Source organism: Macrobrachium nipponense, chromosome 23 (genome assembly GCF_015104395.2).
Source record: "Macrobrachium nipponense isolate FS-2020 chromosome 23, ASM1510439v2, whole genome shotgun sequence".
Taxonomy (NCBI): domain Eukaryota; kingdom Metazoa; phylum Arthropoda; class Malacostraca; order Decapoda; family Palaemonidae; genus Macrobrachium; species Macrobrachium nipponense.
The window spans coordinates 19228471-19247244 of NC_061090.1; the positions used below are offsets into that span (position 1 = coordinate 19228471).

An 18774-nucleotide genomic window follows, 5' to 3' on the forward strand; every position below is an offset into this window, starting at 1 on the left:
ACTGTTTTCCTATACAAATGGATTACAGTACCAAGGCATTTTTTGTAAAGTTCCCATTTATGTGTTAATCACACTAGCGGAGTAAAATAAGAGACAATTCTGCATCACAGGCATTGACTATGAAGAGTTTTAAAAATAAAAGTTGCATGTTTTGCTATTTATTTATTTGGATAAATATATGACATTTATGACTAATTCTCCAAATTTTACCTCTCGGTACAAAAGAAATACAGCTACAGCTTCAAAACTAAAATATTAATCTATGCATATTGGTCAAATTAATCCTTTTCCTTTGTTTTATCTTCTTCCAATAACAATATTTTCCTTTTTCTGTACATATTTAGATATACAAAATGCATTGGAACAAAAATATGAGTAAAGACAATCCATTATCTACCTTTCACATCTTCCACAACTGGTGCACATAGCCACAATTGGGCATTCAACTTTTAACATACATAAAAACACTACTGATTCTAAAATATCAGTACACTGTTTAACAGTTTTACAATTCATAATGAAAGTGTAAGTACCCCTATGTAATACTTAAAATTCTTATCTCAACTGTGGATACTTATCCTGCTTTTAAAATTAAGTGGAAAAGGGGTTTTCTTAGATGGGCAAGTTCTTAACGCTATTTTTTTGAGAAATTCTATGAGAAAAATAACCCAAAGAAAACAAGATGGAAATTCAACAAGAATTTTAGTTACAAAAAAATTACAGTTAACATATATGTGTGTATTACTATGTAAGTTGTCTGTGTAACCTACAAATACTAACTGGAAACCAAAAGAGAGAAGAAATATATTGCATCCCATGCTGGACACAATACTAAAAGTACTGTGGGTTACATGTAACCCAATGAGCACTCTGTTTTTTCTGTGCAGTTTTGTGTGTATCAAAAAGACTCTTGTAAACTTCAGAGGCTTTTGGATCAGATGCAACACTGAAGCCTGCAGAACGAATCTTCTCAAATTCTTTGTCTCGCAGGACAGCCGATGCTGCTCCATTGACACGAAGGGTTGACTTACTGACTTCACTACTGGAAGAAGCTCCTGGCGAGAAAAAATGCAATATTGTTCAAGATAAAGGCATTCAGATGTTTTCATGAGCACAAAGGGGGAAAGGGGTGAACTTGTACAGTATTTTTTACCATAATAAGGTAAGTTTGGATACAGATCAACCTTCCACATCAACGGATAACTTCCTTCACAGGGCATATCAGTACAGTATACAGAAAATGCTTTCCCTACGAAGACAGTCTACAAATTTAAATCACTCTTGAGTAAAAAGTTATATAAATATTTTATATATATATATATATATATGAAATTCCATTATTAATCCTTATACAACACTGAGTTTATTTACAATAATTATGACAAAAATTCCTACATACCTTATCATTTAAAGATTAATCAAAGCCTGAAACTACTAACATATATCACTCCCTAAAATTGGAGTTAAACAATATTTCTTGTGAAGAACTTACCTTCAGACAGTTTAGGAATTTTCTTATTTTTTCCACCGTTTGTCTTGGAAGTTTCGCCTTCTTCTTCAGCTGACCTCTTGCCCTCTTTCTTTGCTTTCTTGGCAGCCTTTGCTGCTGCACGACGTACCAACATGGCTGACCTGACACTTTCTTGTTCCTCTTCTGTTGGATTGAGAGGAATAACATCATCCTCACTACATGGTTGTCCACACTTATGACAAACCTCTGACTTGACCTCTTTTAGAGCTCTCTCGGACAGGACACATCCACAACTCCATACGACAGAAAATCTGTATTTCCCATTCATTTCTAGTGATGTCACAGGACAAATAAACTCGGCAGTCTGGTTGTCGTTGTAAGCATCCCCAAGATCTGCTCCTCTCTGTTTGTAACCAGGGTTGGGGGTTAGATTTAGCTCTTTGATATCTTTCAAACCCTTAATATGAGAGATACCATTCTCACTTGCTCTGTCTAAGAGCCGAGTAAGAAGTTCTTCTTTGTTGTAGATGCGACCCAGCTCACATGCCACAATTGGTGCCTTCAGAGGAGCCTGTGACACTGCACAGTGTTTCCAACGATACAGTCGCTCTGAATTTTTGTCTTTCTGAAAATTGAAACAATCACAAACATTGTTAATTGTCTTTCTGAAAATTGAAACAATCACAAACATTGTTAATTGTCTTTCTGAAAATTGAAACAATCACAAACATTGTTAAAGCTCTTTTTCACATAATCCCAAGTCACTGCATAAACTTATGACTTCTCACTGAAGGGTAGAAAAGTACCTGACCTATCTTATAACATATAACCTAAATAGTATACATTAAATAAATTAACATCATAAACTGAATATGCAGTCTTGGAGAATTTTTTTAAAAATAACTCCCTAGGTATACAAACTAAATCATTTTATGTAAGAGCAGAGTACGCCTCAACAAAAGCTGGTAATGATTGTTGAAACTTGGTAACGAGGCGGTTAATGCATGGTAGCCAGGCGAGATAGTTGTGGGGTGGATTGACACCAACACCTTTACCTTTGTCATCAAAGACTGTCGTGGTGGTTGAGGTAACATTATTTTATGAGGCACTGGTTTGTAGACTGTGCCTAAGAAAATGCAAACTGCTTTCTCTCCAACTCACTGGAAAACTATCTTTACCTAGAAATTTCATGTTCCCAATCACACAAGTGAACAGGGAACCAATGACTTGTAGCCTCCATGCATAGGAATACAAGTTCATAAGGACCTGAGTCAGAGAGAGAAGTATCTGGACTTAAGAAACAATTAGGGAACCATGAGATACTAAAACAGAAAGGGAACACAATCTGTAAGGCTGTCACCACTTTGTGTGCATTTGCTACCATTCCCACTGGTGTAATTCACTTGGGTTTGGGCTTTTCCCCTTAAATCTTGGTTTCCTTCCATGGTTACCCATGTCTATTAAATAGAGCACTGGCTAGCAGCAGGGTAAAGAATTAGTGGTTTAAACCAACATGCCAATAGCATGGGTCTTATAATCTCAAATGCTGAAAATCACCAATAACACAAGCTAAGCAGTCATAAAGATATTCTACGTGTCTTGCAAGAGATTCAGATAGCCTAACTTATCGTAAAATTAGGCTACCATCCTTAAACTTGTTTTACAAAAATTAAATACCTATTTTTCATACTAAATACAGTAGTTCTGAGGTATTATTTCAAGTTAATAAACTATCATTGCATTTTAAACTTGAAAATATAGTTTTCTTATGTTTAATGTGTTTTGAACATTTCTGACTTAAGTTTAGTTAGCAAATTGGTACTTTTACTGATAACCCACAACTTACAGTTCAAGGACCACAACAGGACAGAGGTTTTAGGGTGGGGATATGGAGGAGTTATGGAGTTCCATTTGACAACATCTGTGAGAGAGAGAGAGAGAGAGAGAGAGAGAGAGAGAGAGAGAGAGAGAGAGAGAGAGAGAGAGAGAGAGTGTGTAATTGCTGTATGGATCGTTAACGACTGGATTGGCTGTTGGTGAGTTCTGGGTTGTCTGCTGGTGCTGTTAGAGATCAGAGTTTTGTGTTTTTAGTTAGTTTTTGGTCGGTTTTGAGTCAGAAGCTGTGATAGTCAGTAGTGCCGGGAGCAGTTGGTTAAAGGGTGAGTTGTGTGTTTTTGTTTGTTATTTAGTTTTTGTTAAGTTAGTGTTGTTGGCTTAGAGTTGTTGTGCCTGTGCTGTTGTGATTTTTCGTGTTGTTTGTGCAGTAGTCTTTTGTTGTGTTGTTGAGTTTTTGTTGTTATATGTGAGGTTGTGGTTGTGTTCCTTGGTTGTTTGCTGTGTTGTTAGGTTGTTGTTGTGTTATTATGGTCCTTGGTTGTTGAGTTGTTGGGTTGTAGTCCTTGGGTGTGGTTTTGTTGTTGTGCTGTTGGGTTGTCGGTTGTGGTTCTTGGTGTTTGTTGTTGGTGTCTCAGCGACCTTGACCGGCAGACAGCACAGAGTATCTGGAGTGGTTGGTAAGTACATGTGTTTTGTGTTTGTTTTATTTTGTGTAGGTATAGGTCAATTGTCCTGCGTGTATGCTGTAGTGTAAAGAGGAAAGTGTGACTAGGGTGAGTTGGGCAGCTGGATTGATTAGGTTTATGTGGGGGGATTTTGCCATCTTGTTTTTTTTAGCTTGTGATCCTGCCACAGGGAAAACACACAACTGGTAAAATACATGATTCTCATTCAGATTAAGGTAAATTCAAGGAGCATCTTCAAACTAATACCATGTGATAGGATAAGAACCTGGTACCCTAAGTTAAGTCAGGCTGTGTGTGGTTGGTTAGGCCATTTTCTAATGAAACGTCATAAACGTTCAAAACATGTATTGAAAACATTAAGACATAGGAAGGCAAATCCAAGTAACTAATTGCTCCGCATTGGGTATTTCCTTGGAAATTGACTTCTTCTATAGTATTTTGGTTGCTCATTAAGAATTTACTGTTATTTTTGTCGGTCAGCCGTAACTAACACCCCAAGGGGCTAGTAGTATTAAACAAAGCGAAATACATTTGACCCCTCAATCCCTACCTAGGGGGAAACACCGCAGTGGATTCATCGTCATTGCGTGGATCAGCCTTATTCACTCTATATTTAATTGGTGAAACAAGAATACAATTACATCTTTAAGCATACCATTCAAAAGACTGAAGTTTCGTCAACATAATGTGACATATGAAAGCACCATACGAACTAAAATAGGCATGTGAGGTCTTCGTAAATATGTTTTCAAGGCAGATTTTAAATCCAATATGGCGTCCACCGACTGAGGTGCCATTCGTAACCGCAAAGGATCCAACATCTTTCCCAACCCCCTCCCAACACTCATTTGAACAATGTTAGCGTATATATGTAACTTTTATTGATCTTACTCAAGATTGCAGTTGTAATCAGCACAATAAAACAATATTTTGTTGCCTATATTAGTGAAATTATGAAACTTTTTATTCCTGGGGTCATGGTTTGAACTGAAATTCATTTTTACCTTGTAATCAATGGTTTTACCCTTACTGCCATCACAGCTGAAACTCTACAGTGCTTATTTTATTGTAATTATACACGTTTTGGTCTTAATTCACTCCAAATTGCACTTAAACTACGTTGTGGTTCCTCGCTCCTAAGCACTCACTCCACAAACACAGTTGCGGGCAGCACGCGACTACATGGTTTATGAGGTGCAAAGCTTTATTCCCTTAATTGTTTACTCATTATTTAGTTTAGCTTTACTTTGTTACTTCAAAATGTTTATTTAATTCATGTCTATTATCCATTTTTTGCAACAATTAACCCCAAAAAATCACAGATATTTCTAAAGTAGATACGAGCAGATGACAGCAAAATGACTCATCATTGCCACTTTAGTGGAGCTTCACACATACGCCAATGCATTTACAAACTGTTTCCATGAATTCTAGTTGTCATAGTAATGCAGTAATGATAAATTGCTCTAAAATGTATATATACTACAAATAGATACACTAATTTCACTTATTTCCCTGGTTTTGTGTAAATCTTATACCCAGTTTGGAGGGTAAACACGTACCAATTGGCAACACTGATAAACAATAGAAGAGCGCAAACAACGCCGTAGGTACTGTTCACAGCAAAACTGTTGATATTTGAGTCTGGAATCTAGCTATTTACTTTTTCAACAACGAATATTTTCAAATTAATAATCATGAATATGTAAAAAATTTATGTAATTCATGACCTTATACTGCCGTTTAACTATTTATTTAAATAATTATCTAGTGCACACATCTTCTTCTTTTACCAAAACATCGTAGTTTCCTTGGATAAGCCGCGGTTGGTGTCATTGTTGACGACTGTTGTGAAGAAAGTGCCCCAGCGTCTATGGGTAAAAGTGGTGTAAGGATTTAGCACATGGAATGGAAAGTTTATTGACACAAGCGACTCTGCAAACATTGAGATGGCGTCAATCTGCTAATTTGTTGGTGTTATAAGTAAAAATTTTGAAAGCGTCATGGAGGTATGTTTGCAATGCACATGGCTAGACTTTCATTAACCTCTGTTTAATCTTATTTCGAAAGGATAGTAGAGATCTCAAGCTGTTGCTCTTACCACCAATGACTCGTAACTGGTGCCCATCTCCAGTGTCAGGATGTGTTAAAGTACTTTTTCGAAGGGTGGATCCACATGCGGTGAAAACTGGATCAGCTAGTCCAGTCGGTTGTTTCCCCTAGTGGCTTTCGTATTCGCGAAGCCGTTCCTTGCAGTACATGCGGGGCTGTTACTAGAAATATCCATAGGAATAATATAATATTACCTAAGCCCAAAACGTCATACTAGGTAATTAACGGCATCCTAAATATTTATTTAAAAATTAAATTTTACCAAGTTAGGCTACCATCCTTAGGTAGACCTGTTTCAGCCGGAATTACAAGCTTGCCTAGGCTACTAGCTACCTAAAGAGGGCTACTAAGTACCTAGGTAGTAGGTAGGTAGTAGCCTAGTAGGCTAGCTAACCACAGCCAACACCGTGACTAGGTAGCATATCGAATATACTGAATGAATTTGAATATACTAATCAAGCTACCTACACTTTAGAGGACATTTAGCATATACTAGGTAGCTGCCCTAAAACTGACTTGCCTAGCCTTTGCCTACAGTCAGCCTTGGGGAGAATCCTTACCGTAAGCTACCTACGTTGTTTACGTATGTTAGGCTAAAACTTTACCTGTTCAGGTTTCTGTTTTGTCTTCACCAGCTCATCTCGGCGAGGAATAGTGCCTCCATCACATCCCATCTTGTATTTTAGGGTTAAAAATCACGTCCAATAAAACACTGGAAAGTTTCACGAGTGACGTAAAACGTAAACACAAACAACACTTGTTTTTGGTTCCGGATATATCGCTCTTCAACACAGTTGCGAGCATATTACACTGATATAGTAAAATTATGTTGTTTTTGACTGAAATGTCCTTATGCCAGCACGGGCTCTTGCTCATAGAGCAGCCCGTAAGTGTCTTTCGATATTTAATGTGGAAAAAATGGTCACGAATAAATGAGTAAAAATAATGTCATGACAAAGTTGTTATATAATAGAGCTAGTCTGGAGCAGAGCTTTTTATACACCCAGACGATTTCTTCATGGCATAATCACTTTTATAGTTTGTACGTTTATTATATCATCCTTCTTCATTTTTTTTATCCTACACTACTTTCGTGTGTTATTCCTTGTTTCTGTCATTTTATAAGATTATGAGTCCTGTCGCCTACATCCTGTGAATGTTTCTCTTTCAAGGTTTTAATTCACTTCCCTGTGTTCAACATCACTGCAAATTAATGTTTTGTGATTAAATAAAAAGCTGTTGAACTTAAAATCTCATGCCATTATCCAACTTTCACTTGAAAATTACAGATACTTCTCTCTTAATTCTTGACATTTAAAATAATAGTTTAAACGCTTTCCTTAAATTCTGTCACTGAGCATTAACTTGGCATAACTTTGGTAATCAATTATACGGAAATTTATCGTGTTGCTATTCAATTTTCAAGTTACCGTATACATAACCTTTTACTGTTACCTAGGCCATTCTTTGTCTATCTTACAATCTGCTCTTCCCTGCTCAACCTAATTATTATCTCACATTGTTAGTCTTCTCATGTCATATTTCCTCAATAAAGGGTGCACTTCAGTTGTTCATGGTTCATACCTTCTTTGGAGGATCATTCGCTACATTTTTTCAATTTATTCATCTATCTCCTTTTCCAGTAATGTAACTCTTGGATTAACAATCACTGTCAGCACCACAAATGTTTCATGTATCCTGAAATATTTCTAACATGCACTCACCTTTTGATTTCTCAATGCTCATCTTCTTTGGACTTTTTTTTTTCCTTTGTTTACCATACTGCTGGATATTTTTAGTTTTTTTTGTGTGTTACTTATCATCATAAGCGTATGTTACGTTATATTTTCCTTGAAGCGGTTTAACAAGAAATGAGTTCTCTCCAGTTTTCCATCCATGAACTCTGCCTAAAATTGACTTGATTTCATATAAACTGCAATTGCAGATATAATAACTGGAGGGGGAGTGAAGTTGTTTTATGTCATATAGTATCAACTGTCAAAGTTACACTTCTGCAATGAATTATTTAATCTAGTAAAAAGGATACTACTCGGCTTTACGTGACGTCACTCGTCAAGCTTCAAGCAGGTTGTGCAAGACGGACGGACCTCTTCATTTTGATTGAACATTACAGAAACGGTGCGTATGATGCAGTACAGGAAAGATCACTTAAAGTACCAGATAACTTGAATTCTGTCTGCTAGGTATCTGGACCATGAAAAATTATAGGGGGTAGGGGGTTCAGAGGCATGGATTACCAGTAGTAGGCAATTGTGTTAGCGATAGTGAACCGTCATCTAGTTTTTATTTATTTAATTTTAGGTAGGTATCCCTGCTGTTCAGTACCAACTCGGAGAGTTACCCAATACTCTTATAAGAGATGCTGCTATTTGGAAGTTTGAAAGTCGGGGTACCTAGCCCTGGCCACCGAACACCATCCTGCGGGGAAATTGGTTTGTACAGGTGGTGAGGGTGAGCTCGAATTTCATCAGAGAAAACGCTCCCTTGTACACACGTACATATATGTATATGTAACATATAATTCACATTAACTGAAAACTACTTTTGACTGCCTTAATGACCACTTCTCGATTTCCTCTTACTGCCTCAAAATGGAAGACTGAATAAACGAAAACATACTTCTTCCCCTGTGTGATTCGAGGCCCCTCGCGTAGGATAGCTTTTTCTTGTGTTTCTCATCTGGATACGAGGGTTGCAGAGTCCAGAGTAAAGCATATCCATAATGTGTGAGGACATGAAGGCGTTAAACCAACATTTTGATTGTTGAAATGTTCAAGACACTCAACCACGCAGATGGGCCACCGTCTGAGGGTCAGGAAGTGTTGGTGTGGTCTCAGATAAAAAAAAAATAGTTGTTCAGTGTATGGGCTACAAATTACTTCCTGCGTATATATATGCTGTGGAGCTTTCATTGGAAGCAATCATCTTCTGTTAAATAGAGAATGGTCCATTCTCTATTTAACAGAAGGTGATTGCTTCCAATAAAAGCCTCACAGCATATATACGCAGGAATTTTGTAACCCTTTGTTTTTTTTCTTTTTTTAATCTGAGACCACACCGACACAGTAACCAAAAAGAGGTCATCAGATGGGCCGGTACTTCCTGACCCTCAGACGGTGGCCCATCTGCGTGGTTGTCTTAAACATTTCAACAATCAAAATGATGGTTTAATGCCTTCATGACCTCACATACATTTTGGATATGCTTTACTCTGCAACCCTCGTATCCAGATGAGAAATACAAGAAGAAGCTATCCTACACGGGGAAAGCGCCTCAGCGGCGTGGTTGGTATGGTATTAGCGTCCCACCTCGGTGGTCGCGGTTTCGATTCTCGGGCATTACATTGAGGAGTGAGAGATGTGTATTTCTGGTGATAGAAGTTCACTCTCGACGTGGTTCGGAAGTCACTAAAAGCCGTTGGCCCCGTTGCTGAATAACCACTGGTTCATGCAACGTAAAAGCACCATACAAACAAACAATCCTACACGAGGGCTCGAATCTCACAGGAGAAGAAGTATGTTTTCGTTTATTCAGTCTTCCATTTTGAGGCTCTTCGTGAAAAGCATATCAAAATAGTAAGAGGAAATCGAGAAGTGGTCATTATGGCAGTCAAAAGTAGTTTTCAGTTAAGTGTACGTGTGTACGAGGGAGCGTTGTCTCTGATGAAATTCGAGCTCACATTTGTAACAACCCTCTCAAGTTGAGACTGCCTTGACGGAGCTAAGGCTCATACACACTATGCATCATGATGCTCGCAGTGTTAGATGGATGCGTTGAAAACCGACTTTGTCAACACGACGCCGCATCAACAACGGGTTGATGGGACATAGCCATTTCATTGCGCAGTGCAGTGATGCATCAACGTTCAGAGGGAGAGGATGTCTGCTCACCACCACCCGCCAACCCCTTGCGTGGACAAGGACTAACACTACATTTTATTGAATTACTGAAGGAACATTCATCTGTCTGGAACAGCAAATGCAAGCATTACAAGATGAGAAACATCAGGAGAGCAAGCTTGGAAACCATAAAATCAGAGTTATCGAGTTTTGTAAACTGTACATTGCAGAATGGACATTACTAAAAAGCTTCACACCCTGAAGACACAATTCTACTACAGGGAAATGTCTGCAATCAAAGCATCACAGAAGTCTGGAGCTGGCACGGAAGATCTCTACAAGCCGAAGTTATGGTGTTTTGATGAGCTGGGTTTCTTGTAATAAAAAGATATTTATGTACTTTGTACCAATATTTGAACCTTACTTTCAAATAATCCTCCCTAAGGACATTATAGATGGCTTCACAGGTTTCGGGGATGATTAGACAGAGGCTCTGTTTTGAAATCCTGGTTGAGTATTGGAGGCTTGCATACGATCCTCCAGCTGCAAGAACGAGCTCCTGGTGATATGCTGTCTCGAAAGCTGGTGTCCTGCTTACAGATATATGGTTCAATTTTCTTCCAACAATCTATAAAATGCAAGGATTGGCATTCTTGTGTAATTTTCAAAGTCTTGGATTTTTTACTTATAGCTCCAAAAATATTTCATTGAAGCTTCCCTTCAGAGGTCGTCGAGAAAGCAATTTGCTTACACCACAAGGTTCTACGTTTCTTCCTCAAAAGTTTCTTTTTTGCAGCACACAGAGCAACTGCACCCCACTGTAGTCTCTCCCAGCAAAATACATCATCGGCAGACATCCTGCCGTTGAAAGCTGAACTTCGAGAACAAGTGAGCAGTGTTGCAGTATAGTTTGGGCGCTATTAATTTCTTTCAACACCACTACTGCATCGTGTGGCTGATACGTGATGGCATAGTGTGTACCAGGCTTTACGCATTTCCAACCTATGGTTGAAACTGCGTAGCGGGCAAGAGGGCTTTCGAACTGGGAGAATTATCTCCTAGTTTGAATCTAAATGTCTCAATTTTTCTCTTACTTGACCATCTTCCAATCTCTTACTTTCTATCACTCAGTTGCTCCCCCTAGCTGTCCTCCTTCTCTTCACTAAAACTCTCGTGCAAGTTGGGTAGGTGCTGGGTCTCTGAACTTAAGCTTTATCAAGATCCAAATGGCAGGGACTATAGTGGTTTGGTCCGCCACCTGAATATGTTTGGACCCTGAGGATATTGATGTGATTCTACATCAGTATTTATTGGGGCGGGACTACCTGTGGGGACTTAACTATGGAATCCGGGAAGGTATAGTCTCCAGGGTAGGACTCTCGGCAATTTATCCGGATTGCCCTCTAAAATAACATAAGTGGGGATGATTGCATACTAGCTATGCCCTCGGTCCTATCAAGCGGGTTTTACTTACACTTGAGCCAATCAGGTAATGATAGAGCCATCCCTTCGGGGTAGGGTAGGGAGTGGACATATGGGAGTTGGTCTCTGCTGTGTGTCTTTGGTGAAGGGGAAGTCTTTGAGAGGAAACCCAGTTTTTTCCATGACTTGCAGTTGGTTTCTCTGTAATTTCAAAAAAAAAGAAAAAAATGGAAATTGACTATGGAACCCAGTCCCCTGGAAAATGTGACCCCTTGACACTAAATTCCCATCTGACCCTGGAAACGAACAAGGACACCCTTTAGGACACTTCAACCCAAAATATACCAACCATGGATCCTTTTATGAGGCCTAAAAGATTTATCAAAAGAAAATTCCACCCTAGCCCTTCCCTAGCTTTATTTGATTCACTTTTTGGAAAGGACAGTTGGACAAGATTTTTGACAACAGAAAGTGAAAATAAAATTTCAAATTTCAAATTAGAAAATTACTTACTGACCAGATACCCAACAGAAAACATGAAATTTCGTCAAACACAAACAAATACATGGATAGTGGAAACCACTACTAAATCTCAATCAGAAAATTACTTACAAATTTCGAACATAGGTAACACAAAAATAAAAGTCACCAAGCATAATAAACTTAAAAGCATTTGTGGCACTATAATCTTGCCAAATAGTGATAACGAATTTATAGATAGAAATATTTTGTTGGACTCGCTTAAGAAAAGATACAAAAACATTGAAGAATGTGACATCTATGATATCCCAAGTAGGAAAAATTCAAAAATAAATATACATGAAATTTGAAGGAAACGAACTCCCTTTAACAATTAAAGTATTAGGGCAGACGAGAGAGTTGAGACCATATATCCCTAAACCACCTGCAATGCAAATCATGTAGTAAATATGGCCATTCAAGTAAAAATTGTAGAGAAGCTCCAAGATGTGCATGTTGTGGATCATATAACCACACCACAAAATGGGACTTTGAAAACCAAATTTGCGTAAATTGTGGTCAGAATCACCACTCAAGATGAAAGGAATGCGCATATTACTTATACAACACTGAATTAAAAATCTTACAAGAAAGAAGTGGAATGTCAATAAGAGAAGCTAAGATAGAACTAAAAGTAAGAGGTTTACAAGATCCAGCAAGAAAAAACACATATAAAGAGGTAGTAAAGAAAGAAGTGCAAAACCAAATTCCTACAAAAATTATACAGTATAAATCAAACAGAAAATACTCATAATATAAAGGCCCAAAATTCAAGCTCAGAAGCTACAGAACGTATAAGCAACACAAATTTATATAATATATTACCAACACCAGAAATGCATGAAGACATGATGAATTTGGAGGACAAGCAAAATACAAGAGCTAAGTCAAAAGACAAAAAAAGACTACTTGAAACAACCCCACCCAAATCCAAAAAACAAAAAATGAAAAAAGAAACCCAAATAAAAGTGAAAGTTAAAATATTAGATAAAATTGAAGAAAGTATTGAAATAGAACCCAAGATCAAAAGCCATTTAAATGCACCTCTAATAAAAAGAACATCTGAGACTCTTCAGCCAATAAAGAAAACAATAGCAGAAATACATCACCCACCAAAAGAAGAACAAAGTACAGCAAAATTATACAACTTCAATAAAATACAAAGGATAGGAAAACAAATAAAGATATTAGAACAAAACCCAAAACCTTCTTAAAATGTCTATTTTACAGTGGAATATTAGAGGATACGTATCAAATAATGAAAACTTAAAATCATTAATTAGAGAATGTAATGCAAATATCATTTGCTTACAGGAAACTAAAATAGGTAACAATGTTCTCAATGCTGGCATAAATTATAAAGTGTGAGATTAACTCGTTAATACAGGCATGTGCAGTCCAAGTATTCCTGGAAAAAAAAAATAACCATATGCTCAACATATATGGAACCGTCTTCAGAAAGTCGCTTAATAGATCATCTTATAAATAATAGACCATTACAAGTGGAAGATTTAGAAAATCTAATAGAACAACTACCAAAACCTTACTTATTAGTAGGTGACTTCAACGCCAAACATCCCATGTGGGGAAGTACATCATCTGACAGGAGAGGAAATATTCTCCTAGATTTTATAGATAACAAAAATTTGATTATTTTAAATGATGGTTCTCCAACAAGATTTGATGTTTATCATAATACCACATCTGCAATAGACATCACTTTATGTTCCCAGAAATTGCCACAGATTTCAGTTGGAAAGTAAATAATAATTTATTCGGGAGTGACCACTGGCCAATACAAATTGAGTTGAAAAGTAATACTAATATAACATATATACCGAAGAGGAAAATGGAGGAAGCAAATTTGAATTTTTATAAAGAGAAAACTGTGATTAACAAAAAACTATCAGACTTTACAAACCACATAGATGCTTATGAACATCTAGTAAAAACAATAGATGATAAAGCCAATGAAATTATTCCAGTTACCTCAGGCAACCCGACTAGATCACTGGTACCCTAGTGGAACAAGGAATGTAAAGCAGCAAGGAAGATAACGAGAACATGCTTTAGAAGATATCTGAGACATAAATGTGATGCCAATAGAATTGCATATTTGAGAGCTAAAGCAAAGCAGAAAAGAATATTCAAAATAGCCAAAAGAAATTCATGGAAAAAATATTTTAATAATATAAATCTAAAACACAAGACAAAGAAATCTGGAAGGAAAAAAAAAAACTGCATGGTAGATATCGGCCAGAACCATTACCTATATTAAAATTAGAAAATAACGATATTCCAAACCCCAAACTAGTACCAAATGAATTGGGCAAATGCTTCAAAACATCGAGTATCTCAAATTACACAAAGATATTCCAATTAGAAATTAAAAATTATGTCCCAATACCAATAAAATCTAATAATCAGGAAAACTATAATCTTCCTTTCACCATGGAAGAACTGGAAAATGTCCTGAAACTTGCAAGTCCAACAGCTCCAGGGGAAGACAATATTAGATATGAAATGATAAAAAATCTACCAGATGAAAGCAAAACTTTTTTATTAGAAATTTTAAATGAATTATGGCGTTCTCACAGCATGCCTAAAACCTGGAAAGAATCTTTAATCATACCAGGCTTAAAACCAGGAAAAGACCCAGAGTCACCAAGCAGCTATAGGCCAATAGCCCTTACTAGTTGTCTAAGCAAGATATTTGAAAAAATGGTGAATAACAGATTGATATGGGTATTAGAAAACAAACAGCTATTGTCAAACAGACAGTTTGGACTCAGAAAAAAATAAAAGTACCATAGATCCCCTCTTAATGATTACAAGAGAGATACAAAATGCAATGGTTGGTAAAAAACAAACAATAGGAGTATTTTTTATTTAGAGAAAGCATATGATACCACCTGGAGGTGAGGAATTTAAAAAAAAATTGATAGAATGGGGAATAGGAGGGAATTTATATGAATATATTAGGGAATTCCTATCAGAAAGATATTTAAAAATCAAAGTGGGGGTAGAAATCTCTGAATCATTTATCCAGGAGGAAGGAATTGAAATGATCCCACCAGGAGTCCAAGGATCCCTTTTTGTAGATGACTTCGGCATATATAGTAGTGGTGAAAAAGCGCTGGACATAACCATCAGATTGTAAGCAGCCATAAATAGGGTAAAAAAAAATGGGCCGATAACAAGCGTTTTAAATTTTCACGCAAAAAACCAAAAGCAGTCAGATTTACAAGATCAAGAAAACAGGAATTCCTACTTTATTCATAAATAATGATATAATTGAATATGATGATCAGATAAAATTCCTCGGGGTAATTCTTGATAAAAAAAACTTACATTTAAAGAACATATAGAACAACTGGCGATAAAAGTGAGAAAATCCTTGAATATAATAAAAGTAATTGCGCATAATGACTGGGGTGCTGATAGAACCTCTCTGATAAAAGTATATAAGGCTATTTGTCTAAGTAAACTTGATTATCCATGTCAAGTATATGGGACAGCAAAGGCCATTCAGCGCTTACTGTATAACTTTATGAAATTATATGACGTGTTATATCAAATAAAACAGGTTTGTTTCTTTAAGATAATTTACTATATTTTGAAGTGGGGCATTTTCTCTCAATAGTTCTTCAAGTGGTATATTATATATGTTGCTGGATCTTCGTTTTCTTTCAAATTTATTGCATTCAATTAGCAGATGACGGACTGTGACCAGAGTAGGACAATGGTCCCTCGCCTTGCAACATCAAGTATTTGTGTTAAGTATGTATGTCCTATTCTTAATCTTGTTAATATGACATCTTCCCTTCTTTGACATTGTTGTCTATTCCAAGGTTTTACAGATGATTTAATATGCTTTAATTTATGATTTAATTCCAGCCATTCTTTTTCCCATTTTGATTGACAGTATTCATTTATTGTTGTTTTAATGTCTTTGTAAGGTATTTGTGTTTTTTTTGATAGACTCCTTTTTTACTGCCTTTTTGGCTTCTTTATCCACCTCTTCATTACCCTTTATGCCCACATGGGAAGGGACCCAACATAGTTTTATATTTATAGATTTCCGTTTTACTATTATATCTATCCGCTCCCTTATTTCTTCAATTGCGGGATGAGTTACTGTGTATTGTTTTAGCACTTCTAAAGCACTGTAAGAATATGTGTATATTACAAAGGTATCGTTTGCCTTTCCCACCATAAAGGTATGTTTTATAGCCTCCAATATAGCATTTATCTCTGCAGTGAATATCGAGCATATTTTTGGAATTTTTTCTCTTATTTTTGTATATTTTGTTACTACAGCATAGCCTACACCCTCCTTCGACTTGGAACCATCTGTATAAATACTAATGTCCCTTTTATGTTTTTTCCTGGTGTAACAGAAATTCACTCCTTAATTGTGCATCTGTTACCTTCTTATTAAATGATTTTTCACAGATTTCTATTTTAGCATGTCTCCACGGAGGTATTTTAGGAGTGGTTATTTTTTATATGCTACTTGTTCCTAATTTTAGATGTTCTATATCAGGTTTTAGTCTATTCTCCAATGGTTTAGAGGCTCTTGGTTTATTGTCATAATTATTCGTTATGTTTTTCATATATTTAGTGTTTGGATTATCATTAAGGTTATTCATTTTAGCTATATATTTTAATCCTATTTCTTCTCTTCGTACTTTCAGGGGATCTATTCCTGCTTCTACATACGGACTTTCCAAGGGGGAAGTTCTGTAGGCTCCAGTTCATAGTCATGTTATGTATGACATCTAGTTTTGTTAATAGGGTTTTAGAAGCACTGCCATATACTTGACATGGATAATCAAGTTTACTTAGACAAATAGCATTATATACTTTTATCAGAGAGGTTCTATCAGCACCCCAGTCATTATGCGCAATACTTTTATTATATTTAAGGATTTTCTCACTTTTATCGCCAGTTGTTCTATATGTTCTTTAAATGTAAGTTTTTAATCAAGTATTACCCCGAGGAATTTTATCTGATCATCATATTCAATTATATCATTATTTATGAATAAAGTAGGAATTCCTGTTTTCTTGATCTTGTAAATCTGACTGCTTTTGTTTTTTTTGCGTGAAAATTTAAAACCCTTATTATCGGCCAATTTTTTTTACCCTATTTATGGCTGCTTGCAATCTGTGGGTCATGTCCAGCGCTTTTTCACCACTACTATATATGACGAAGTCATCTACAAAAAGGGATCCTTGGACTCCTGGTGGATCATTTCCATTATCTCATTTATTGCCATTGCAAACAACGCCACGCTTAGTACACTACCTTGGGGGATTCCTTCCTCCTGGATAAAAGATTCCGAGATTTCTACACCCACTTTGGTTTTTAAATATCTTTCTGATAGGAATTCCCTAATATATTCATATAAACTCCCTCCTATTCCCCATTCTATAAATTTTTTAAAAATTCCTCACCTCCAGGTGGTATCATATGCTTTCTCTAAATCAAAAAATACTCTATTGTTTGTTTTTTACCAACCATTACATTTTGTATCTCTCTTGTCATCATTAAGAGGGGATCTATGGTACTTTTATTTTTTCTGAATCCAAACTGTCTGTTTGACAATAGCTGTTTGTTTTCTAATACCCATATCAATCTGTTATTCACCATTTTTTCAAATATTTTGCTTAGACAACTAGTAAGGGTTATTGGCCTATAGCTGCTTGGTGACTCTGGGTCTTTTCTTGGTTTTAAGCCTGGTATGATTAAAGATTCTTTCCAGGTTTTAGGCATGCAGTGAGAACGCTATAATTCATTTAAAATTTCTAATAAAAAGGTTTTGCTTTCATCTGGCAATTTGTTTATCATTTCATATCTAATATTGTCTTCCCCTGGAGCTGTTGGACTTGCAAGTTTCAGGACATTTTCCAGTTCTTCCATGGTGAAAGGAAGATTATAGATTTCCTGATTATTAGATTTTATTGGTATTGGGACATAATTTTTTATTCTTAATTGGAATTTCTTTGTATAATTCGAGATACTCGATAAGTTTTGGCGAAGCATTTACCCAATTCATTTGCTACTAGTTTGGGGTTTGAAATTGAGTAGTTTTCTACTTTATAATATAGGTAATGGTACTGGCCGATATCTACCCTGCAGTTTTTTTATTTTTTTCCAGATTTCTTTGTCTTGAGTTTTAGAATTTATATTATTAATATATTTTTCCCATGAATTTCTTTTGGCTATTTTGAATATTCTTTTCTGCTTTGCTTTAGCTCTCAAATATGCAATTCTATTGGCATCACATTTATGTCTCAGATATCTTCTAAAGCATGTTCTCGTTATCTTCCTTGCTGCTTTACATTCCTCGTTCCACCAGGGTACCAGTGGTCTAGTCGGGTTGCCTGAGGTAACTGGAATAATTTCATTTGCTTTATCATCTATTGTTTTTACTAGATGTTCATAAGCATCTATGTGGTTTGTAAAGTCTCATAGTTTTTTTGTTAATCACAGTTTTCTCTTTATAAAAATTCAAATTTGCTTCCTCCATTTTCCTCTTCGGTATATATGTTATATTAGTATTACTTTTCAACTCAATTTGTATTGGCCAGTGGTCACTCCCAAATAAATTATTATTTACTTTCCAACTGAAATCTGTGGCAATTTCTGGGGAACATAAAGTGATGTCTATTGCAGATGTGGTATTATGATAAACATCAAATCTTGTTGGAGAACCATCATTTAAAATAATTAAATTTTTTTTATCTATAAAATCTAGGAGAGTATTTCCTCTCCTGTCAGATGATGTACTTCCATACATGGGATGTTTGGCATTGAAGTCACCTACTAATAAGTAAGGTTTTGGTAGTTGTTCTATTAGAT

The 18774-nt window shown here is 36.2% G+C and overlaps 1 protein-coding gene across 1 annotated transcript; it reads right to left on the reverse strand.

Annotated features, from left to right (window-relative positions):
• Nucleotides 1-142: 142 nt before the first annotated feature.
• Nucleotides 143-6888, reverse strand: LOC135199222 (replication termination factor 2-like). Its single transcript, XM_064227094.1, has 3 exons — nt 6711-6888; nt 1493-2096; nt 143-1055 (listed from the first exon to the last, which is right to left on the reverse strand). Exons 1-3 carry the CDS (start codon nt 6777-6779, stop codon nt 832-834), a joined length of 897 nt encoding a protein of 298 aa, XP_064083164.1. The 5' UTR covers nt 6780-6888; the 3' UTR covers nt 143-831.
• Between the last annotated feature and the right edge of the window lie 11886 nt (nt 6889-18774).